Source organism: Emydura macquarii, unplaced genomic scaffold (genome assembly GCF_026122565.2).
Source record: "Emydura macquarii macquarii isolate MOO-44397 ecotype Brisbane River unplaced genomic scaffold, CSIRO-AGI_Emac_v2 contig_2205, whole genome shotgun sequence".
NCBI lineage: Eukaryota > Metazoa > Chordata > Testudines > Chelidae > Emydura > Emydura macquarii.
Window position 1 is genome coordinate 1,131,540 of NW_027132342.1, and position 25,881 is coordinate 1,157,420.

The 25,881-nt window shown below is 38.8% G+C and overlaps 1 protein-coding gene across 8 annotated transcripts in view; it reads right to left on the reverse strand.

Moving 5' to 3' along the window:
• Positions 1 to 25,881, reverse strand: part of EPS8 (EGFR pathway substrate 8, signaling adaptor) — a 198,716-nt gene that overhangs the window by 62,425 nt on the left and 110,410 nt on the right. For all 8 annotated transcript variants that reach the window (XM_067559146.1, XM_067559151.1, XM_067559149.1 and 5 more), the window contains 2 exons: positions 16,746 to 16,836; positions 15,061 to 15,134 (listed from right to left, as the gene is read on the reverse strand). In XM_067559146.1, the coding sequence (XP_067415247.1) occupies positions 15,061 to 15,134; positions 16,746 to 16,807 (136 nt within the window). In that variant the 5' untranslated portion in view covers positions 16,808 to 16,836. The remainder of the gene's footprint in view (positions 1 to 15,060; positions 15,135 to 16,745; positions 16,837 to 25,881) is intronic.

A 25,881-nucleotide genomic window follows, 5' to 3' on the forward strand; every position in this document is an offset into this window, starting at 1 on the left:
ATAGACATTTTTTAGGTATCTTAGTAGGAGTGATGTTTGGCAGCATCTGAGAGAGATTTCTACTTTAATTATGAGGGGGGTACGCTAAAGAAAACATTTGAGAAGCCTGTCACCCAATGGAGACTATATCACAGATGATTTTCTATGGCACTAGGAAACAGATATAATACACACTCCAGAGGCATAGGTGGAAAAGCTTGACATTCCGTTACAAGGAGAAATAAAAATTCCATTGGAAAAGACCTCTTATAGTACTATATTTCCTATCATGCATTATATAGCCCAATTGGCTCAGATCTGGCTGTCTGGCAGAATTAGACAGATTCTGCCAGGTCCCAAGGATTTACATAATACTTATTCTCTTGATTATGGTTAAAAACATTAGCAGAAACAATCACTGCACTGAGATTTCCCAACCCTTAGGAAAAAATATTCTGACAAAAAGTATACTGTACACTTAGAGTTGTTCCAAAATTTGGCTTCTAATACATATACATTCCAATTTCAGTCAAAATACTGGCTATTATCCACTATTATGCACTCTTCCTCAGAGCCAGTTCTCAATGACTCCCCAGGCTGGGCTGACTGAAGGAAAAGCTATAACGGAAGCTCATGAACAGGCAGAGTCTCATTCTCGAGACAGAGATTAGGGTCCAAAATTTACCCACTTCCTGAGGTTTTTCTTTTATGGTAACTTCAGTACAAAACATATCAACTTCAGCCTATGCTCTTCTACAACTTGGCTTGAATTTTAGGGTTCTCCATGAAAAGCCCTTTAATCCATAACCCTAGTTTGCATTTCCCTTAAAAAAAAAATGGGGGGAAGGGAGTACACACACAGTTTTATATCCTGGATCCAAGCTGATGTGCCCCATATGGTCTGGCTTCCAGTATAAATTAGCATGAGCCAGCGGAATAGTTCTGCCTCTTCTTCCAGCGACCTTAACTCTGAGAACCTGTCACAATACTTCACTCCTTTCAAATGTATCCTTATGGCACTTGTCCTTCTCACTTCCATGTTTTTAATGACCCACCTTTCCAGTCTTGTTAGACTTCTCCACACAGGGAAGGTTCTCTTTTATATTTCCCTCATAGGGCAACTCCTCTCATACCTCTTTTTCTGGGAATCATAGCTCCCTCCTTATTCAAAATTATAACATTCTCTAGGAAGGAAATTTAAAAAATAAATAAATAGGTTTGGGTTGACTGAAATATTTTGTTTCAACAAAACAGTCTTGTTATGTCAACTTTTTATTTTGTATGATGTTATCTAAAAGTCATTTCAAAACAAAAAACCAAAATGTCTCATTCCAAAAATGTCAAAGTAGGATGTTTTGACATTGTTGAAACGTCCTCCCTCCCAATTTTCTTTCCAAACAAAATATCCAGTGGACCCATTTTCACAAAATATTTTGATTTCAAGAGAACTGAAGATTTTGACGGAATATGGTGCCATCAAAATTTCTCCAATCAGATCATGTTAGGAGCCTGATTTCAAAACCAGGCTCTTATTTTTGAAAACGTTGGCTCAAATCTTCCCTTCACCAAGATCAAGATGATAAATAATGTACGGGTTTATTCCCATTTAAAAAAAAAAAAAAACACACACCTTTCATTTGGGAGAGTTAGGGATTAATTTTTCAACATGTAGGTTTTTTTTCTAGAGAACCCTTCCCTGTGTGGAGAAGTCTGACAACAGTAGAAGGGCAGGTCATTAATAACATGGAAAAAGTTCACTACATAACCTCCAGTTTGGATTACTGCAACACTCTCCCCTTGAAGCTGCTCTTGAGGCCAATGTGATTGCATGATGTAACAATACCTTTGCAGCTCTGTAAGATATATTAATTCGCTGCTGTTTGATTGATACAATCCTTTCTCCCTTTTCATTAACCTGAGTCTACCCTAAATTCCCTGGTTTTCAGTGTCAAGGGTTTGAATGTTTCTTTAAGTGATTCTTTTTTAATCAAAAGCATATTTCACACAGTAAAAACCCAAATTAACTCTGCTAGGGATGGACTGGAAATTTGGTACAATCAAAATAAAGTTCTGTTTGTGGCCCTTCCCATCCACCATGCATGTGTGTTGAGAAAGATCAACTAATGAAACAGAATAAGAAAAGCAATATCTAACTGTAGCAGGGTGCTACCAGCAGGCTGGGCTAGCCTCTGCTACTGAGCCCTAATTAAGGGTAGATGGGAGCCAGCTGAGCAAGCGGGCCTGGAAGGAAGGAATTAGAAACAGTTGTAGAACCTGGGAGGGTTATAAAAGCTCCCAGGAAGCGAATGCTGGAGGGAAGGGAGGGGCAAGCAGCCAGAGAGGGAGAGGCTACAACAAGGGAAGGCTGAACATCCTTTGACTAGAGGCTGAATCTGTAAGATTCCTGTGACTGGTAGGAACCGGCTATATAGAAGGTGGTGAGCAACCCATTGTAAATAAAGCCATGGAGCACAAAGCCATTGTCTGGAAGTGGTTTGTGGGGGCCGAGGGCCTGGGCAGCAAGGAGACTAGGTGCAAACCGCTACACTAAGAAATTCTGTTTGGTGAATATTGGTATGTTTTTAATACTAACATTCTGCTGTAATAAGATGAAATTAATCGCTGTGTAGAGGGGAAGCACAAAAAGCCTGTGCAATACTTAAATCCATTTAAGTGATCAAAAGAGGACTTAACGGAATGCATTCACTTTGTGATGTCCCTCCAGATGGAAGTGAATTTCATACTAAATTTCCAAACATAATTCACATGACTATCACTTATTGCTCTATCTACTCTTCTGCTTCTAATTTGGCTTGGTCTCAACCCCACTTCCAGATATTTGGTTAAATGTCACACACAACTCATTAGAACCTTAAATTAAATTCTCTTCTTTCTACAAATACACTTTTGGAAAATCTTACAGCAGCTCCAAAAGATTGAAAAGAACTGTTACTAGCCTTCCCTAACTGTTGTTCTTCCAGATGTGTGTTGCTCAGGTCCATTCCATGCTAGGTGCACGCACACTGTGTGCACCATTGCTGGAGATTTTTCCCTTATTGGTATCCTTTGGGATGGCTCTAGCGCCTTCTGGAGCTGCATGCATATGCACACTCTGGAACCATTATAAAGGACACCTCTGGCCTCGCACCTTCTAGCTGGTAGCTCCAATAGAGGAATAGGAGGGTTTTTTATTCTTCGAATGCTTATTCATGTCCATTCCATACTAGATGACTCACAAGCAGTATTCCAGGATGTGCGCTCAGAATTCACAGATGTGCTGACTGTAACATTCTCCCGAAAGTGGCATTGTGTCAGGCCTGCTGAATGATGGCATAGTGGGACGCAAAAGTATGATGCAATGACCTGAGCACAGCTCTGCAGATGTCCTGGATTGGTTCCTGTGCAAGGAATGCTGCTGTCAAAGTCTGGGCTCTTGTAGAATGAGCTGTCACAATGGTCAGAGGTGGGACGTTCATCTTTTTGTAGCAAGCTCAAATACAGGCAGTTATCCAGGATGAGATCCTTTGGGTTGATAGGGGTAGCCCTCTCATTTTTTCCGCTATTGCTACAAAAAATTGTGGGGATTTGCAGAAGGGCTTAGTTCTCTCAATATAGAAGGCGAGAATCTGCCTCACACCCAAAGTATGAAGCTAACATTCCTCAGAGATTTTGAGAAGTAGATAGGTAGGAAAATAACCTGGTTGTTATGAAAATGTGACACCACTTTTAGTAGGAAGGCCAGATGGGGGCAGAGCTGAACCTTGTCCTTGAAGAACACCATGTATGGTGCATCTGATGTAAGGGCCTTAATCTCTAAGAACCTTCTGGATGAGGTGATCAGCACCAGGATGGTGACCTTCCAAGTGATAATTAGTAGGGAGCATGATGCCAATGGCTCGAAGTGGGGAGTCTGTAAGCCTCAACAGGACCAGGTTTAGGTCCCTTGGGGTGTTGGTTCGCGAGCCTGAGGATTGAGTCTTTCCAACACTTTGAGATACCCAATTATCATTTCATGGGAGAACATTGATCTGCCATTCACTTGATTGAAAACTGAGATGGCTGTCAAATGAACCTTAATAGATGAAAGTGCCAGACTCCTACTGTTTTAAGTGGAACAAATAGTCCAAGATAGATTGAAGACAAGATTGAAATGGAGAGAGATCCCATTTGGAAGCTCAATAAGTGAAACGTTTCCACTTGGCCAAGTAGTTAGCCCTGGTGAAAGGCTTTCTACTACGTAGCAACAGGGACATAGCGAGAAATGATTTTTGGCAGGGCCTATGGCGTACATGGGTGGGCCGTCTGAAAAACAAGCACTTTCACAAACTTTCTGCTTCCGGTCATGTGACCGGAAGCAGAAAGTTCAGGAAGTGACAGGCCAAGAAAGCTCCAGGTACTTAAGCAGAGCTTGGGTGGGTCTGCTTTCAAAGTGGCCGACCCATAGCTATGCCCCTGCCTACCAAGACCTGTCAAACCTGTTCTGAGCAGCCTGTTCTTCAAGGGTCAACCATGAAGTATCCATGCTGTTAGGTGCAGGGAAGCGAGGCTCAGGTGAAGCAGCCAGTCGTGGTCTTATGCGATCAGGTCTAGGCAAAACATCAGTGACCATGATGCTAGGGATCATGGAAGTCTTGCCCCTAGTGGTTACTGGAGGGGCCTGTGCCAGGAAAGAGACTGAACCTCCTTGTTCCCTCCTACGTCCAGACGCCTTGGCTGGCAGGTGTTCCTTTGGGGTTGGTGGCACTGTGAGCGAGAAGAGATCCTTCGCCATTTGGAATGCCTCCAGGGTCAAAGGGATCATCAGCCCGCTGGTATCATGGAAGCTTCCAGGAGTCAGAAGAGGGGCCCACAGAGGACTTAACACTCTTGGTGGCATCAACGGTGCCATCGCTGGCTTAGGGGAGTACGAATGGCCCGGCACAGGTCTTGCTGTGCTGGTCTCTCCCCTCTTGCCACTTTTCAGTACCAGCGAGTGCTCTCTCTCGCTGTGTTGCTTCTTCCTTGGCACCAGATCGGTGAATGGTGCGGGAAGAGCACGGCGCTGGAGGATTGGTTCGCACTAACATCAAAGTGCTCGGCACCAAATCAGAGCAGTTCAGCTCTGAGACTGGTCTGAGGGTGGCCTCCATGAGAATGGCCTTTCAGCTGAATGTCCCTGTCTTTTTTAGTACGGGATCTAAACTCATGGCAGATCTGTCACTTGTCCTTCACGTGAGTCTCCCCCGGACAATTTAAGCAGATGGAGTGTGGGGCTGCTCACTGGCATCCATTTACCACAAGAAGTGCACAGAGAGCAAAGAAGCCCCTAGAGCAAAGAAGTCTCTCAATGACCGGAACTAACTATTTACACTAATATACACACTAACACTAATTATAAGAACTATGTTCACTAAACTACAAAATCTACAAATGAAGAAAAGTCCAAACCCCTGGGAAGAAAGGCTTGCTGCAGCAAGATGATCGTTCCAGCAACCATTACAGGCGGTAAGAAGGAATTGAGAGGATGTATGGCTGGTGGTGCCTTCTATACCAGCACCTATGCACGTGGCTCCAGAGGGTGCTAGAGCCAGCCCAATGGATACCACTAAGGAAAAATTCTTTGGCAACAGTGCACACAGCATGGGCACACCTAGCATGAAACTGACATGAGCAGGCACTTGAAGAACCACCTACATTTCTCAGGCTCAAGTTACATTGTTTTTCTGTCTACAGCTAAATACTTATGATTCTCTGATGTGCTACTGGAATGAAATCCAAATGTTGAAATTAAAGTGTCTCATTAACATTCACTAGTACCATTTTGACAGCCACACTGAAATGTTTACCAGTTGCCAGCCTACTGCAAGATATTTAAATATGAATATTTCTTATTGTGACTCGAGAATGAACAATGGAAGTGGTTGATTAAATTAAAGTTAACACTTTTCCCTTTATGCTTTCACTCTCCATTTTAATCATCCTGTTTCCCAGGTCCATCTCATCAGCTCCCTCCATGCATGGAGAGAGTTATTAAGGCTCAACAACAGGCATGGTCAGATAGAATTAATGCAAGCATTAATAATAAACCACTGAGTCTATTTTATTTAATCAGATAGTCTTTTTTTCAAAACCACTTTCATATCCAAAACACTAAGCTTGTAGAAATACAATTTAGCCCCAGTACCACAGGTAGTTTACAGCTGAAATGCCTAAAACAACAGCTACCTACAAAAAAATGTTTATGATGGTAAGAAAAAGAAACACAGTCAATTTAAGTCAAACCATTAATTGTGCTCCACAGCTGAAGAAGCCTCATCAAAAGAATTATAACAGCATAGATCTAAAAATCAAATCACAGGGCAAGGCAGAAAAATGGAGTCTGACAAAATTTTTGTAACTGTTTACTCATATGCGTGCTTTCATTGTCTAGGAGATTCACTATTCTAGTCTAGACAGGTGCTTGTACTACACTCTTCATCCTTGGTATCTGAGTGCCTATCTGAATCCCTGTCTGCTACGATCTTCTCAAATACATATAAAAACAAAGGTTCTCAAACTAGGGGGCGGACCCCCCTGGTGGGGCCTGGAATGTATTGGGGGGGGGGGTGTGAGGCATTTTAGGGAAAAAATCTTACTGTGCACATTTTACCCACAGCATAACTAGCAAAGCTGATTTCTCCCAACATATCAGGTCCTCAGATGATGCTGTGCATTTGATTCTACATGGCGCTCTGCATTTTGATGGATTTCTGTTAAGCTTATATAAAGTCGTTGCCTTCTGTAGGTTATTTACTACAACATGGTATGCACATTTAATTTTAGGCATTGACCACAATCATAGTTTTGCTTTTGCTCTTATTACAGTGGATCGTTGGCTCTGTTTGAATCAATGTCTTACTGTTTTTAATATTTAATGAGAGTTGCACGTTGATTTTTTGTTTAAATTGGTATATGTACTTGTGTGGCGGGAGGGCATAAACTACTACAGACACAAAGAAAGGGGGCACAAGTAAATAAGTTTGAGAACCACTGCATAAAAACACTGATTAAGATGGACTGTCATTCTTCTTCTGATGTGGGCTTGTCTACAGTTATCCGTGCCTTTGGAAACTCCACTAGTGTAATCAGCTCTCTGGAATTTATTGTGATTTTGGCTCCTGCTGCAGACAGTCTTGTGATGATGTAGCCTTCATACCATTTTGGGAAAGCAAATAAGAAAGAGGGAGGGACCCCCCCTACACTATGTCCTGTAACCCAGTGGAAGGAACACTCAATTGCAAGCCCAAAGACCCTGAGTTCTAGATCCAGCGCATTCACTAACTGCTCTTAATACTTTTGTGCCCTTCACAACTCATACTACGAACCAAAGTTTCATACTTAAAGGGGTAGCTATCATTCACCAGTTTCATATGCAAGACAAGCGAGAGCATGCACAAGGTCCCTTCAGGCAGAACTGTGAATAGAACCCAAGACTCTAAGATATAGTCAAGTCTCAACCACTTTGCCACACTGTCCTTCAGAAGGAACATGACAAATTAGGTGCTTGTGTCACCCGCACTAACAGGGTGGCTCTGGGTCACCCTCTAGCAGCTAGACCACGTATCAATGTTTATGCTTCTGCTACTACTTTCATACTGAGACACATCAAGTTATTTAGCTCAAGTAGTGAAGGTTCATGCTTTTACATATAGAGGTCCCAGGCTCCCATCTCAACAGATGAGCCAAACAGGAGTGTTGTTACATTTAGCTATGTTTTCTAAGGAAAACACGTTTCATAAGGAAACATTCAGCTCACAGGGCCAGAATCAGAAATCAAGAACCCTGATGCCTAGTGTTCCACTGATTAGAAACACTTATGCAGTCCCAGGGCAACGTATGTGTGGCACATGTGTGTCTCCCCCTATATGGGCTGGTGCACAAAGAAAATAATAGTTTGGAGAGGGTTCCCCACTCTTCACCTATTTCACAGTTTCATAGAGTTTAAGAGTAGAAGGGACCATTGGATCATCTAAGTCTGACCACTTGTTTACCACAGGCCATCAAATTTCATCCAGCTACCCCTAGATTATATCCAAAAGACTTTAGTTAGGCCAAAACATGTCAATCCTCAGGAAACTGTGTGCCACAGGTAGAGAATAGGAGAGACCAAGGCACCACCAACGCCCAAGGCCCCTGCAACGGGAGGACACAGATAGGTGAGATTTGCCCAGATGTACAGGGGCACTGGGTAGGAGTATTTGCACCGGTGGGGCTATTACATCAGTGTTCTCCATCCATGCTGGTGCTGCAGCCGTGGAGATGGGTATGACAGTAATCCAAACAAGGGTTGTGACAACTGTGCACTGCTGGGACCATGTATGTGCATGTAGACACACACTAGGAGAGTTACAGGCATGCTAGACAGACCATGCAATGGTTAGAATGCTGAATTTCTCTCATGTGGGCACTGCCGAAAGGACTAGATGGATTCAAAATGGTTTCTGCCTTTTGGATCAAGGACAGGGCTAAAAGGATTAGGTTGATTGGGCCTTCTGGATCAAGCATTTTCCTGGGGCATAGCATGATGTGGATGGTGGGGAGAAAGAGGTAGAATGGCTCAGTTCTCAGAGCAAGAAGTGCCCTATGTCTATGGGGGTCAGGATAGCTTATTCTTTTAAGAAGATGCAATCCTGACCTCCTCCCAGGATCACAAAACCAAGAACCAAGTTAGGCCCAACTTCTATAGCTGAACTAGAAGAGGTCTGTGTAGCAATGGGAAGGATGAGTTCAAACCATTGATGACCCATGCGAGGATGAAAGAGATGTGTAAAAATTAGTGAGAGACCTCTGGACTAAATGGTCTATCATTTTCTATTGCAAAACATTGTACTTAGAAGCTAATTTGAATGTGAATTTAGAAGTGAATTTCAAGGCTAATATTCAGGGGTGCATTAACAGGAATATGGTACATAAGACATAGAAGGTAATTGTCCAACTCTACTTGGCACTGGTGAGGCCTCAGCTGGAGTATCGTGTCCAAATCTGTGTGCCACACTTTAGAAAAGAGGGGATATATAATTAGAGAGTCCAGAGGAGAGAAACAAAAATAATAAATGGTTTAAAAAACCCGATCTTTGAGGAAAGGTTAAAAAACGTGGGCATATTTAGTTTTAAGAAAAGTAGGCTTGGAGGGAATCTGAAATCAGTCTCAAATGCATTAAGGGCTATTATAAAGAGGATGGTGATCAATTGTTCTTATCCACTGATGATAGGACAAAAAGTAATGGCCTTAATCTGCAGTGAGGGAGATTTAAGTTAGATAGTAGGGAAAATCTTTGTAACTATCAGGGTAGTTAAGTTCTGGAATAAGCTTCCAAGAGAGGTTGTGGAATATCGAAATTGGAGGTTTTTAAGAACAGGTTAGACAAATACTGGTCAGAAATGGCCTACGTATACTTTGTCTGGCCTCACCACAGAGGGCTGGACGTGAGGACCTCTCAATGTCCCTTCCAGCCCTAAATTTCTATGATTCTATGTCATGCTAATGTTTGTTTTACTATTGCATTTTTATGACTTGTACCTGATTAACAGAAGCTGTCCTTTTAAGAATAGGGTGAGGCAGGTTGACTGAGCCTGAGAGAGCAGTGTGTGGAGATGTTGCCTGTGCTTCCGGAGAGTAGAAGATCCTGCCTGCGTAAATTCCAAAAAGATCAGAACTGGATTTAAGACCAAGCTTCATTCTCAAAGGTGTAACTTATGGGGAACTTTATCAGCCTTTTCCCTGATGGCTGTATGGGTGGTTCTGCTAACTGGACATGTCAGCTTGTTTAATTATGGTTTAAGATATATTTATTATATATAAAATATATAGGTAATCTTCTTTTAACAAAACCCAATAGAAGCAGTAAGCATTTTATCATATCTGTAGCATGCCTAGCTCTATGGGGCCATTGACCTGGTTGTGACTTCTTGGAGCTTATTATTATACAGTATACATTTTAAAAGCCTTCCTTGTCCTTGCTTTGCACTAAGTACTGAAAAACATGAAAATTCACAAGCAATTTAATCCCTACCACTTGAGCATCAGCACAATTATAATTACTGCTCTTTAAGTAAAAAACACGTTTTATTGAGGTGTCTTGAAGAAGCCAGAAATTTGAGACTCCAAAATAAAATAGGTTTAATTATTAGGCACAGTGCTGAAAGACATGCTCAACTGAATAATCTATCGTGCACCATTAATTCACTTTTGCAAGAGAATGTCATTGTTTTATCATCACTCAGTGGCAAACACCCAGTACATCATCAGTATTGGCTCCAAACGCAAGCCAAATATCTCCTGTAACAGCCAGAAGCAGTTCCATAGGAGACAGATAGAGAAGCTAACTTTAGAACAATAGATAAGATTAAGAGCCAAAGTTCAGTTCCGAGGCAAAGATCAGGAATTTTTAAAATATGTAAGGCATTTTTCCTATGAGATACCTGACAGCTCTCACCTCGGAAAAAAAAATATCCTAAGGCAGCTCTCAAGAGAACTAATAGTGCAGGCAGGAAAAGAGTTGAAAATGAAGCAGTCACTGACACAAATAAGGCCAGGTCAGAAGTAATCAAAAGTTCTTTCCGTTTGATGACCATGTAAAAATGAGTGATAGCTTCAGTCTAGTCCTTAGTGAACAAGCATCCACATCACAAAATATCTAAACATCTAAACTCCCTTCCCAATTGGAACAGTTGTTAATGGTCTCAGATGGAAGACAAAGAAAAGCCTAAACAGTCATGGTGACTGAACTACTCAACAGAGGTGGCCATCTCTATGGGTGTGTCTTCACTGCACAATTAATCTGGACTCTTACTTGGGTTTTAGCCCAACCTCACCCATCCCCACTATTCACTCTGCAAAACTTCTGATACAGCTTGGAGGTAACTTTAAACCTGGGCTAGTTTACAAGGCTGAGAATATATGTTAGGTTTAACTTGGGCTGAATAATGAGGACGCAGACAAAAAAAATTATACAAGAGCTGACAGTCCTCCAATATCCTTCCCATAGTGCCCCTTGAAGAATAGACAAATTCTCCTTCAATTGACACAATTGACTGGGAAAGAATACTAGAGTGTCTCAGCACATAGACCTATGGACTATGTTCCTAGACACACAGGTAAGAGCAGAACCAGTGAGGACACAGTAACATGAATAGGGTTTTGCTGTTGGGATGCTCACACCGGGGCTAAGCTAAGACTCAGGTGCCAATCATTCAGGCTATCTATGCAGAGAAGACAGTCTTCATATCAAGATTGAGCCAAGTTGGGAAGATGAAGTGAAGAAGCTTGCACTGCCATGCTGGGCCCAATATGTAGAGAATGGAAGAAAATTAATTTAATGAAACGTATGCCAGTTACACTTAAAAACACATTAAATGCCTTAGATAAAGAGAGATCCCTTCAGTATTCCCTATATGTACAAAATACTGAAATGCTAACTATCAGAACCTCCTAGGAAATACTGAGGGTATGTCTTCACTTACAGCGGCAAATTCGACACCAGAGGATCGATTCTTTGGGATTGATTGAGTGCAAGTGAAGACCCACTCAATCAATCCAGAAGTCAATTCAATAAATCCACCCCTTGGAAAAATCCTCCAAAAAAAGACTAATGCTGTGTCAATGGGAAGGCATTTCCCGTGGGCGCAGCATAATGGGGACAACACACTAATTAGAATTTAGGAAGTCGACAGGAGATAACTCCATCAACTACCGCTGAATTTCACAGTAAGTGTAGACCAGGCCTGAGATAATGTTATTCAGGGCAACTGTCAATTTTCTCAGGATAACCACTGCAAAGAAACCACTTTTTGGTATTGACATTAGACACAAATCTATCGAGGTACTTCAGGGCTGACATTTTCAATGCATGAAAGTTTGAGCCCAATCCTGTTAACAAATTTTAAAAGGTAGGCATACATAATCCCCCAAGCACCCGCTGCCCCACCTCATCACAAAAGTTTCATTTTCAATATATTTTTCTCTGTTCACACACTTGAAGAAACTGGCTTAGGAGCCTAAGTTCCATTTTCAAAAGTGATTTAGGAACAGATTTTTAAAGGTAATTAGGCACCTAAAGATGCAGATAGGTGCCTGGTGGAATTTTCAAAACTGCCTAGCCACCTAACTCCCATTGATTTCAGTGGCCATGAGACATCCAGACACTTTTGAATATTTTATTAATTGCCTATCTGCATCATTAGGTGCCTACATTCCTTTAAAATCTGACCTTTAGGAGCCCAGATCCCACTGACTCAATGAGATTTAGGCTCCTAAGTGCCTAAATCACTTCTGAAAATGGGGCATTGGCACTTGAAGATTTTGCCCTAGATGACAATGATTAAGCAACAGATACATCGCTACTGAGCATGTTCAGGAGAATCCACAACAATTTTTTAGCCTCTCGCTTTATGACATAAAACAACAGATCAGCAAGTGCAAAAGGCTGTGGCTGTTTCTGACACAAGGGCTAAGCCAAAAACAAAGGGCTGCTGCTGGGATAATTAAAAAAAGAAACAAACACTGAAACAAAGTCAAATTTTTCCTCCTCCTCCCACTGCTAAAAATTCCTTAACATCAAGGCAGGGAGAACTTTGTAGACACATGTTGAATGCAGCTGGATGGTACTACAGTTACTAAAAATATTAAAAATATAATAAAATAAACTACATTGTTTTTTAAGAGAGATTTCAGATGCATTTTTTTTAATACAGGCATTACTACCATTTTTTCTCCAATTTACACATTTTTGATGGATTGACTGACAGCCCTAGAGCCAGAACATGTAAAGTATAGGCAGTAACAGAGCAAACCTTTCAATGAGTCCAAGGCCCTGCGAAGAGCCTGTCTTAACTCTATCCTGCAAGATAGTTGAGTCTTCAAATCCATTCAGTTCTTGGTAACTGCAATTGTAGTTTTGTGACATCTCTAATAATGCTGGAAATGAACTGAGATCACCAACTTATTTTACATGGGCCACCAAATAGCAATTATATAACAATTGTCAGTTAATACTAATCTGGGTTGGATTTCTTGGATACTTAAGAGGTAAAAGGCTCTTCTGTCCATCACTAATCTCAAATCCACCCACCTGGTTCCATATTTTCTTCATAAATAAAAATTACATACCTGAAATGATCTATTGTGTTTGAAATAAAAACTCAGGAAGATACATGCACTTCAAGACAAAGAACAAAATCTACATTTGTAGATAATTATGCTGATTGTGCTACCCTTCTTAGTTTAAAATTAATGGCTAACACAGCCAGAAGAGTAAAACTTTGTGTCCTGGTCTTAAAAAAGCATTCTATTAAACAAAATTTTGATCAACAACACTTTTCTCACTGGATTTTCTTACCTACTTCCTAACATTGTAGCTATGTGTGATTTGTTTGTCCAGGGAGAGCATACAGGATGCAGAAATTCCTGTTAAAAAAGGGTCACTGAGGAATTTAGTATTAAAATAAACAGGAACTGTATTTGAGCAATGTTCATAGAATCATAGGAATGCTGCGTTGGAAGAGACCTTGAAAGGTCATCAGGTCCAGTTCCCTGAATTGATGCAGGACCAAGTAAACCTAGATCATCCCTGACAGGTGTTTGTCTAATCTGTTCTTAAAAATCCTCCAGTGATGGGGATTCCACAGCTCCCTTGGAAGCCTATTCCAGTGCTTAATGACCCTTATAGTTAGAAAGATTTTCCTAATGTCTAATTTAAATCTCTGTAGATTTGAAGATTAAGCCCATTACTTCTTGTCCTAGCTTTAGTGGACATGAAGAACAATTAAGGGCTGTTATAAAGAGGATGGCGATTAATATATTTGACAGTTAATAGTTCCCACCCTTACTCTTCTCAAGACTAAACAACATAATAGGCACCCAGGTACAACACGGAGTTGCCATGGCTCTTTAGAAAATAGAAATTACAGTGTAGCTGGTTTATATATATATAAAAAAAGAAACCAATCATATCTGGTCTGTGACCCCATGGAGCCAAAGATGGAAATTGCCCACTTGGAGGTATCGAAACAGGGATTGTTTACAAATATGTTTTATCCTCACACACTGTGGGTTTGAGATGCATAACAGGACATGTGAGAAAGAGCCTTGGAGAGATCTACATGCATTAATAAGAAAAAACTCAGCTAAAAAGCTCTTCACTTGTTCATTCATGCTTATGCTTCCTCAGGTCTCCATTTGGTTTATCATTGATCCATTTATTAATAAATACAGAAACTTATTCTATCTAAAGCACATCAGTCAACTCCAATGTCTTATAGAACAATGCAATAAAGCATAATAATGATCCAGGATTACTTATTAGCAGCTGTAAAAGTTCACCTCCTTTTTCTTGAAAGAAAGCATTTAGTCGGGGTAGGCAATTTCAGGTCTCGGAAATACTGATTTAGGGATCAGGCAGATCTTGGCAGAGAGATTTTTATGTAACATACAGATGGGAAAAACCAAGACATAAAAAGATTAAATGAGTTGTGCAAAGTTACCAAGTAATTCCATTACAGCACAGGGAATACCACCCAAGAGTCCAGGCTCCCAGCCCCAAACGCTAACCACTAACTCATAATCCAAGGAGGCAGATGTTGAGCCTGTTAACCCTGACCGTTTTTCTTTATATACTCCATGGTAGTTAGTCCCAATAAATAGTAATAACATTTTTCTTCAGCATCTTCCATCCAACGAACAGAGAGCACTTTCCGAGCAGTCACTAAAGAAGCTTAGCACCACCTCTGACAGAGATGAATATTCCTGCCTTTTTTGCAAACTGGGAAGCTGAGAAAGAGAGCTTAAGTGACACACAAAGTCTGTGGCACAGCTTGGAACAGACCCCCAGATCTCCTGATTCCCTGCCATGTGTCTTGACCGCAAGACTATTCTTTCACTCATTATTGCAGTAAATACTGTAAGACTGTTGACTCGTTAAAGGCAAGCAGTTAGAAGCCTACTTTATATTAGGCACAAAACTTATTCTCTAGCACAGTTTTAACTCTCATACAAATTAATTCCAAATACCGCTTAAAATGTCACAGTTTAAATGACAGAATCAGAACCTATTAAACGAGGCTTACCATAAAGAGCCTTTGCACTTGTTTTCGAACTTTGCTCCCTCTCCGCCTGACCGAAGGTTGGTGACCCATATCCACTGGAAGAAAAGGTGCATGATTAGTCCATTTATAGATTTATTTGGCAACTTTAGCTATAAGGTATGTGGGCTTAGTAAAAATTGTCAGATACATATAGCACATCAGTATACAACAGTACTTCCCACAGGGATGATGAGAATGAACATCTCACCTCATGTACATAACACTGCATGATTTACTTAGATTGTAAGCTCTTTGGGGCAGGGACCATCTTTTTATTCTATGTTGATAAAGTGCCTAGTACAAGGGGGTCCTGGTCATGACTGGGGCTGCTAGGTACTACCACAACACAAATAACAACAATAAAATAGATTCATAATTTCATAGATTCGAAAGCCACTGTGATCATTTAGTCTGACTTCATGTATGACACAGGCTGTTGAACTTCCCCCAAAACAATTTCTGTTTGAACTAGAGCACATCTCTTAGGAAAACATGATAAATACCAGAAAGAACTGGCATTTTGGTGGGATTTTACCTTTACCTTTTACTTAACTCACCACTGCTTCTATCTCACAAAAGAGACAGGAAAAAAAAAAAAAGAGTACCTGATTGCCCAAGGCTAAAAGGAAAGGGCAAGCAATGTCCTCACTGTGTAAAAATAAGAAATTATATGTGGCCTCAACTTAAAGAAAGAACAATACTGGAAGTATCAATAATGTAGATTCCATCCACACAGAAGCAGAGGTTCTCTTGTCCTAGGTTAGATAAGACTATGTTAGTGGTATAACGAGTCTGATGCTCAGCCCTGGTCTACACTTATCTGGAGATTCGGCGGCAGTCGACAGGAGTTACGCAAACTACACAGAGTAGCTTGCGTAACTCCCATCGACTGCTGTGCTTCCCTTCTGCACGCCATCTTCACCGCACTGTGCCGACGGGAACTGTGTTCCCGTTGACGCAGCGCTACGCTACTTGAGGGGGTGGTTTTACTCAGTCGACTTCCTGATCAATTAACCGGGTCTACGCTGACCGCTTAATTGATCCTGAAAGATCAATCTGGCAGCAGCGACTTTGCCGCAGTCAGTATAGACATACCCTCTGTCTCTGGCGATAGGCAATATCCTATGTCTCAGAAAGAGGCAGCCAGCAGCCAACAACCCTAAATCAGTATGTAACATTAATTGTACAGTACCATCCATAGGAAAAACTATTTTCTGATCCACATAAAGATCAGTCTAGGCTTTGAAAAATGAAATTAATGGGCACTTGGGTTCAGCATGGAGCTAACCACTCCATTTTCCAGGCATAAACTAGTGTGACAGCTTTAAGCAAATAAATAAGTATCTTATTGCCACTAAGACATATCTCCTTGTTGCAGACAGCCTGAAGAGGCTATTCAACAATATGGATTTAAAATTATAATCGCAAGCACTAATAGAAAAATGACATATATTGATGTCATATGACACTATGGTTATGTAGTACAGAAACAGAAACTTCCCTGATAGAAATTCTGTACATTTTTCAAGAGATAAATTAAAGAAACTTTTCAAGATTTTGATTATTGGTACTCTCAATATCTGAAACTTAAGTACAAATGAAAAAATATAAAACTTTCTTTGGGGGGCAGGAATCGGGTAACAGAGAGAGTGAGGAAAGAGACTTACTTTATTTGAGAAGAGTAACTTCCATATCCACCAGAAGGGGAATTTGAAATATGTCCATTCATTCTGATCTTCACTCACTCAGGGAAACAACCTAGAGGGGGGAAAAAACAACAACATATTAAACGAATGTATTGTATAATACATAGATCTGTTAAGATGTAAAAACACTAGGAAAAATTGGTACATCTCAAATTAGGGAAGAAAGGGAACCAATAAGTTAGATTATTATTTGTAGGGTTGTAGCATCTCAGAATGCCACTCATTGACCAAGGCTCCATTGTGCTAGGTGCTGTACAAACACAGAACAAAAAGATGATTCCTTGCCCCAAATAGCTTACAGACTAAGTCATTTAATAGCATTTATTTTGTAGTATTTGTCGTTCTTTTTGTAAAGATTTCTCAAATAAAGGAAAGCAGTCTACAAAAACAGCGATATTTAAACTTAAGAAAAATTCTACAATTTTTTCTAAAAGGCTAACTGGTGTAGTTTATGGTATAGTTTATGCTTAATTTCAAACCAAAATCACTGAATTTAAATGTTTTTTTTTTAAAGTTAATAAATACATTGTTCAATTTATAAAATGTATCAACTAAATAGCTACATCACTTCATCTTATAATTAAACAGTATCACCATCTAAGGAGACATGTTTTAAAACGTGGGTTTTAAAATTTATTTGAGGGAACATTCTGAAAGTTTTAACTTAAAGAGTTAGGTAACACACAGTGGGTTGTGTCTGAGATAGCAGCACTAAAGCAGGAGGCCTAAACTGGCTGGAAGGCTGTAAACCCCTTTAATTAAGTGTATCCTTTAAAGACAAAACTGAGATTGAAATAACACTGAATTTCATGAGCCTATAAACAATGAAAATTCATCATCCAAAAGTATTCGGAAGGATATTTCTACCATTTGCACATGAAGGATTTATATTAATTTGAAAATTTTCAACGTATTGATAGATAGGTGGGAAAAACAGATCCCTTGGTCTCTGAGAAATAGCCAAAACAATGAATGATTATGCAAATGCTACAAAAAGGGAACAGACAGTTACTTAGGAATATGGGAATTGCCATACTGATACTGAACATATGACTCCATCTATATCAGTATCTTGTATTTGAAAGTTAATGTTTTAGAAGGCAAAAAACAAGTTCCACAGTAAGTATACTTTGCTTACTGAATGAAACAGAATTTCTCTTATTTTTTCTATATTTTGTCATATAATTTAAACATTTCTCTCTCTCTCAAGCCTTGAGCAGTGGTCCCCACTGAGATCACCACAATATCACCTAGATCTTTTTTCTGAGAATGTACGATTCCGAACCCAACAATGTGTTTCACTGTTTTAAACTGTTCTTTCCAGAGTGCAATATCTTGAACTTGTCTATAACTAATTTTGTTTGCTACATTGGAGTGTTCCATTAATTAGTAGTTAAAATATTAGAGTGTCTCAAAGTCATCTCTATACTTGACTAAGTTAAAACATTTTGTGATCTCAGCAACATTTTCTATTTGCTATTTACTTTTTTTTTTTTCTTTTTCCTAGATCAATAAATAGGCTGAATACCTCCCTGAGTCACAATACTAACTTCTTTCCACACTGAGAACTGGCCTTCTTTCACATTGCTTCCCATCTCTTAGCCATTCTCCAATTTTATGTATGACATGCCTTTTCAATTCAGCCTGTGATGAGCTTCTTGAGAGTGGCTTGAGCAAAAGCCTAACTAAATTATATCTACCAGTCCTCTTCTATCCACCATTTTATAAACTTTCAAAGCATTCTAACATTTAAAAAGATACAATTTACCATTAGAGAAATAGTATTGGTCTGGCCCTTTCATAGTCTCTGTGTTTAAGTATTCTATTTGCAAATAATTTTTAAAGGCTTTTCCCCTCAATCTAAAGTAAGGCAAACTGCTCATTTTCAGGATATAAAATAATCTGTGTAATATTCCAGTCCTCTGGACTGCATTTTAATGAGAATTGGTATATTTTTATTAACTCAGAACCTATCTTGAACTTCAAATTCTTCAGAAATCTCTGATGAATATTTGATTTATACTGATAACCTCTACTTATTAAAATGAGGGAGAGAAATGAATATTTTCAGTAAAAGCAAAATCATACATTAGGACTGCTATAATAAATCTATAAAGTTAGCATCACAGAATCAGCAATCGAAGCTGGAACAGGAGTGATTGTTTTAACACATTTACAAACAACATGTAAAGCAGATTTACAGATTACTACAGACAAAAATAAATGTTTTGACTAAACATTTGCCTAATTTGTCTCCTGTTTAAAAAACTTTAATATTTTATATTTAAACTTAAATTTAAAACTGAAGGGTGGTGAAAAATCTAGTCAGAACTGATCCTCTGAAAGCTACTACATATGCTACCACAGAATTTTCAGTTATATGCACCATTAGCAAAAACATTGAAGGAAATGATATTTTTAAAATATGTTCCTCTGTTAGTGGGTTTTGGACAATTTGCAACGTTACAAATACCACAACTTACTCGATAGTAATAATCTCCCATTCAAAACTATTTACAAATATTTTGTCCTCCCTTTGCACCTTTCTGGTATTAAAACTCCACATGCTTTCGAAATTAAATGGAGAAGTGTGGGAAACTATCATTATAAATATGTACCAAAAACTCAATTTACTCCTTGGGCTAAGAAAGTTCAGGAGTTAAAACAAAGCAAAGCTAAATCACTTAAGTTTATTATTATCTGGTACTTATAAAATAGTACTGTAATATGTAGTACCTTAGCTCTTTAATATTTACTTATGTAGTCAGTTCATCTATTTTTTAAAAAATCTAAATACTCGTTCAGTCTCTGGAAACTAGTTCTATAGCAAAAGTCAAGTAGCAAATATTGTTAAACCATTGAAATCCGAGACTCTAATAATAACTCCAGTTCCTGTTTAATTTATCCTCTCACTTCAGTTCAGCAGGTCATATTTAAATAAATTGGTGTTACTGACTTTAAATTATTTAAAGATAATCTTCCTTATAAAATAACTGTGATCCCTCTTTGTAAATCGATTTGAAAATCAACAATTTGCTTATGAAAATATCTTTTTTCTGTCTTTTGACACTATAGTTTTTAAAAAGTAAATTAATAAAATGTTAAAACAACTAAATAAAAAACCAAAAACGCTACCTCAAACTGACTTTCTTACCCTGAACAGAGAAGTGGTAGAGACTGCAGGGAGACCACTGGGGCAGATGAAATTCAATGTTGATAAATGCAAAATAATGCACATTGGAAAGCACAATCCCAACTATACATATAAAATGATGGGATCTAAGTTAGCTGTTGCCACTCAAGAAAGAGATCTTGGAAGCATTGTGGATACTTCTCTGAAAACACCCACTGAGTGTGCAGCAGCAGTCAAAAAAGCTAACAGCATGTTGGGAATCATTAGGAAAGGAATAGATAATAAGACAGAAAATATCATATTGCCTCTTTATAAATCCATGGTACGCCCACATCTTGAATACTGTGTACAGATCTAGTTGTCCCATCTCAAAAAGATATATTGGAATTGAAAAAGGGCAACTAAAATGATTAGGGGTATGGAAAAGCTTCCATATGAGGAGAGATTAATAAAATTGGGACTTTTCATCTTGGTAAAGAGATGACTAAAGGGGGGATATGATACAGGGCTACAAAATCATGACCGATGTGGAGAAAGTAAGTAAAAACAACGAGAGTCCTGTAGCACCTTAAAGACTAACAAATTTAATTTATGCATACAGTCCATGAAAGCTTAGGCCTGCAGAAATTAAATTTGTTAGTCTTTAAAGTGCTACAGGACTCTCGTTGTTTTTGCTGTATACAGACTAACTCAGCTATCCCCCTGGACCTTAAATAATGAAGCGTTACTCCTTCTCATAACACAAAAACTAGGGGTCACCAAATGAAATTAATAGGCAGTAGATTTAAAACAAACAAAAGGAAGTATTTCCTCACACAACCCACAGTCAACCTATGGAACTCCTTGCCAGAGGATGTTGTGAAGGCCAAGACTATAACAGGGTTCAAAAAAGAACTAGACAAATTCATGGAGGATAGGTCTATCAATGTCTATTAACCAGGATAGGCAGGGATTGCTGTTTGTCACAGACTGGGAAAAGCCGATGAGATGGATCACTTGATGATTTTTTGGTCTATTCATTCCCTCTGAAGCACCTGGCATTGGCCATTGTTGGAAGACAGGTTATTGGCTAACGGACCATCAGTCTGACCGAGTACAGCCATTCTTATGCTCACCTTTGATCTGTTAGTCTGGAAAAGGAAATTCTCCAGCTATAAGACGATTAAAGAAAAGCTTCTAACAATTAGGGAATAGCTATATTGAGAATATCCAATCATCAGGACACTGCAGTCATAAGGATGAATATGAGATTTCATTGCACATCTTGGAGAAAATGACCTCCAGTGACAAACCATGTGGCATGATTATCTTCAGCAACTCACAGTGCAGAAAGGGTTTGCATCAAGTCACTGATTCTCATCTGGATAATTTACTGTGTAAGATTGTCAAAAATCCCCAAAAGAAAATTCCTAGTTCCTCATGAACTGAATTATCCACATCTGACAGATCTTATATTATTAGTTTTGATTAAATTATTTTGTACATTTTTTGTTTGAAGCCCTCCATGTTAAGTTAAAACATGGCTTCATAAATGAAAATGTACACTACAAAACAATCAAAATTGTTGAAAATTAAGATTGTCAGAACAATTAAGACTTCTTAACCAAATTCACCCATGTTACACTTCCCTGCCCCCCTTAACAACTCTTGATTTTCTATTAATCTCAGTCCCCAATTCAGCAAATCACCCCATTCTTCAAAGCACATGTTTAATTTTAACATGTGCTAAGACCCATTGACTTAAGCACTTTGATGAATAAAGATAAGTTTAAGAACATGCTTATGTACTTTGCAGAATTGGAGCCTAAATACTATGTTGACACTACATTAGAACTAGGTTGATAACACCCCTATTCAAAGCATGACTTCTTCTCAAAGGGCCTAAAGCTGAAAGCTACTGAGTGACCTTAACTATCACTGAAGTTCGAAAATTTGCAGGAAAAGACCCTCTGAAATGTTCCATTTTTTAAAACGTCCTTAGTATACTTAGTTTGTGGGTTCGAGTAAGTGCCTCCATTTTTCTGAAATAATTCATCCAGCCAGTGAAAATGTATCTTGAAATATGTGATGCTGGTATTACCTTTTACAAAGGACTTCTCTGCTAATGGCAAAGATCAATGACTGAATACAAAAAATAGGGCAGCAACATGACTTTAAGAAGCAATCATAGTTCAAAAGCTAATTCCTCATTCTGGCTATACTTCCTTTTTTCTTCTCTCACCCACAATTACTTCCAGCGCTCCCAGCCAACCAAGGTTTGTAAAATTAGCCTCTCTTTTCTACTCATTTTCTCTTTGCTGGTTTTACATACATAGTTATTTCTATACTCCTCAGATATGTCAGTATGACATTACCATCACATTAAAAAGCTGCGCCGCTATCACTCTTGTATGGTTCAAAATAACACAAATCTCATACATTCTAAAGTAATTACTCCCATCCAACAATATCGGACTAATAAAAAGGAACAGCTTATCAACATTGCTGATGTTTGCCAAACAGCTACGGGGGAAGGTTATAGAGGGTGAGTGGGAGCAGGGAGAGAAGAGGCCAAGAACGGGTGAGACAGTGATAATGTAATTTCTTGAACAGTAGATACTGATTAATAAAAAACACAAACTCAATGTCAGCACATACCCCAAAAGATAAGGATTCTTCTCCAGCCAGATAATAGGCACAGTGCATTATGATACCAAAAATAAAACCAAGTATAATAGTACAATGCAACATTTATGTGGGTAGCAGACAAAAAACACTTGCCTTACTGTCAAATAAACCATTCTTTTTTCTTCCTTTCAGATGGGTTTAAAATCTTAGAGGATGAAGCAAAATAGCAGATGAATCTGTTACAGCATAACTAACCAAGGATTCAATAAAACTGTAATTAGTGTGTCTAGTATTATTTGTGCTAGTTTTATCATAGCATTTTTGTACCAAGCTTCTGGAAAACATTTTTATTTTTTAAATTAACATGCCACATTGTAAGTCTCCTTGTATTTTTCCTGGCCTCTGTCATTTTCCCTGTCATATATGGCTCTTCCCCCCACCCCAAAACCCAGCGTGACTTCCTCACACTAAATTTTTTCACAATTGCTTTTAAATGATCCTCCCCCACCCCCCAAAAATCCTAACAAAAACAATTGTCCTTTTACTTCTCTACACTATTTTCTTTTATGATGCTGCATCTTTCCACCACCTTTTGTTTCTTTTCAATATCTTCTTACTTTCATTTGGAAATAATTCTCATTTTTGTTCCTTCACTACTCTGTTTTCTATTGTTGAATGGACTCAAACATCTTTATGGTGACATGACTGTCTGGAAACTCTTTATCTGCTAGAATTACAAGTTATAACTAGGACTGCTCTCAATGAAAGTTCGCAAGAAAAAATATTCTCTCTCCTTTTTTTCATTTGTTTACTTTGTACTTTTGACAACACTTTGCACACAGTAATTTTCAGTTTCTTCTATTTTTCCGCATCTTTCACATAGTATACTATATAAACACCCACACAAACAAATGTTTATTATATGTATATGAGTGTGAGTGTAAATTCTATAAAAAATACTGCCGAGTCATATGGTAAGTGGTCTAAATAATTCTCTCAGAAGAGGCCTTCTGGACTCTCAACAGTTCAGAAAGCCAGATAAAATCACTTGTAAAAGAAAGATCTGTCTGTATTTTATGTCCTAACCCACAGTTAATCTGTAAACATGGGCTACAAAGATCTGAACAGAACAAACCAGATAAGAATTAATCTAATATGTAAAGTACATTTGTAAAAGTAATCAAGATCATTAGAATATTGCTTTCTTAGGTGTCAGAATTTGAAATTTGCTTTGCCTCTCTTCTTAAAACAAACTGCTTCATATAAGAGAGACTTTATCTGGACTATTTCAAATGTATCAGGAGACATCAGCCCTAGCTGACAAACAATGAGGAAGTTCTGCTTTTGTAACTTAAGAGCTTGTTTGTTCTAGGGCATTAATAATGACATCAGAAAGTACCTTTTCAAACTTGAGGACAAATTTCTGAACTTGGGTGCCTACAGTAAGACACCAAGGTACTTACACACCTAAATAAGTAACCACATTTTCTGGGATTCTGAGCACCAACAATTTCCACTGAAGAACTAACACCTATCTTCTGTCCCCCTAGAATTTCCCAGAGACTTACTGCTACTACTCAGGTTAGTGGCAATTTCAATGCATAATGCCTTCCCTTTTGTGTTAGAACTAGCACAAGTAAATAGGTGTCTCCAGAAAGGTGTGAAGGTCCAACCTTTGTCAAACAGAAGCAGATAAATCAAGAAGGTTTTATTTGAGAGTTAAAAAACTTTTAAAATTTGTTAACCCCATGAGTTCAAAAACCATGAGTTAGGCCCTAAACTACCATGTGTTTCCAAAAACACTATATTTGGTCTTGTTTTTATTTCCCTTCTGGGTTTTGAACCTTTAAGACTCATGTTTTCAAGCTGTCTCCACAACCATGAGGGCTAGAAACCTCCTTTTTTTCCCTTCTTCTTCTTCTTTAAAGGATGCCAAGATTCTGGGGTAGTCATATGAGTCCAGGGTCTAATGCTTTAAGAAAAACACCAATTGTCTAGTTGGAAAACAGAGACTATTCAGGGGGGAGGGAGAGGGAAGGGAGAGAAATGTATTGTCCAAAAGGAAATTTATATCATAGACTCTTGACATTGATCCACTGCTGCACTTGTGCAAAGACCTATTGAAGATGACACAGAAACCCAGTTGGACAGATCTCAGTACAGGATTGGGGCCATGATTTGTAACTACAGTCAGAGTGGAGAGTGTTACAGGTGGGCTAAGTCCTATTGTGGACAGGGCTTGTGACACAACTGGGCACATTAGTAAGCTATGTGCAAGTGTTAAAAACAACAGTAAGTCCACTGTTAATTAAAGAATGTACAGACTTGTCTAAAATAAAATGAGCATTAATCATTCTCTAGTTCTAGACAGCTATGGAAAAAACCCAGGATAAATCACACAGGTGTGAGATAGGTATCCCTATGTCAATGCAGCCAATCAGATTAAAAGGTGCACAGGGCAGAACACAATAAAAAGGGAGAAAGATATCCACTGTTCATAGATATGAATGCTACTAATTCTACAAGTAGAGAAATGCACAGTAGTTTGCTTTGCCGTTAAATATAAAGTCTCAGTTAAATATAACTTTTAAATGATATGGAACCATCAATATAACTTGTGAACACAAACTAGCCTCGGATAGATACACTGTATGATCTTATTCCTTTTGTTTTTCCTATCTCCTGGTGCTTATTGCAATCATTTGTTGCATCTTTCCTTAAACTAGACTGTAAACTCTTCCAGGAAGGGACTGCGACTTCCTATGAGTTTTTGGAGCATACAGCATAGTGCATCCCCCATCCTGATTGAGATGATACTGCAATACAAATATCAATTACTAGTTGGGTTTTATTTATATTACAACAAAACCATGGACATCTAGATCTTCAGAGTTGTCTCTACACTGCACAGTATGGAATTTCTCAGACATATAACTTCTATCAATTCAGCTAAAAGTAAAATCTCCATTAGTAGTCAGCAGTATAGGACCCATAGGCATAATTCCCACTATAGAGAAATGTTGGTATTAAACCAAAATCATGAATCCAAACAGAAAATGGAAGTCTCTCTCAAACAGAATTTCACATGGGGGGGAGGGGGGGGGAGGAGGAAGGAATTGTCCCATACCAGGACAAAGAGTCAAACATTTTGTCCTGTGGAAAATTTTCTTCAGAATGGATTTCCAGAAAACTTCTATTCCAGAAAACCAAAATGGAATTTTTTGGCTTCCCGGCTGCCCACTGTGATATGCTGCACCTCAAAGCAACGCCTTGGAAACCCCATATTCACCACTGACATAATTGTATGTTCTGTACAGAGTATGCCTTGCAAGGTATTCTTTTAAAAGTCTTGATCTA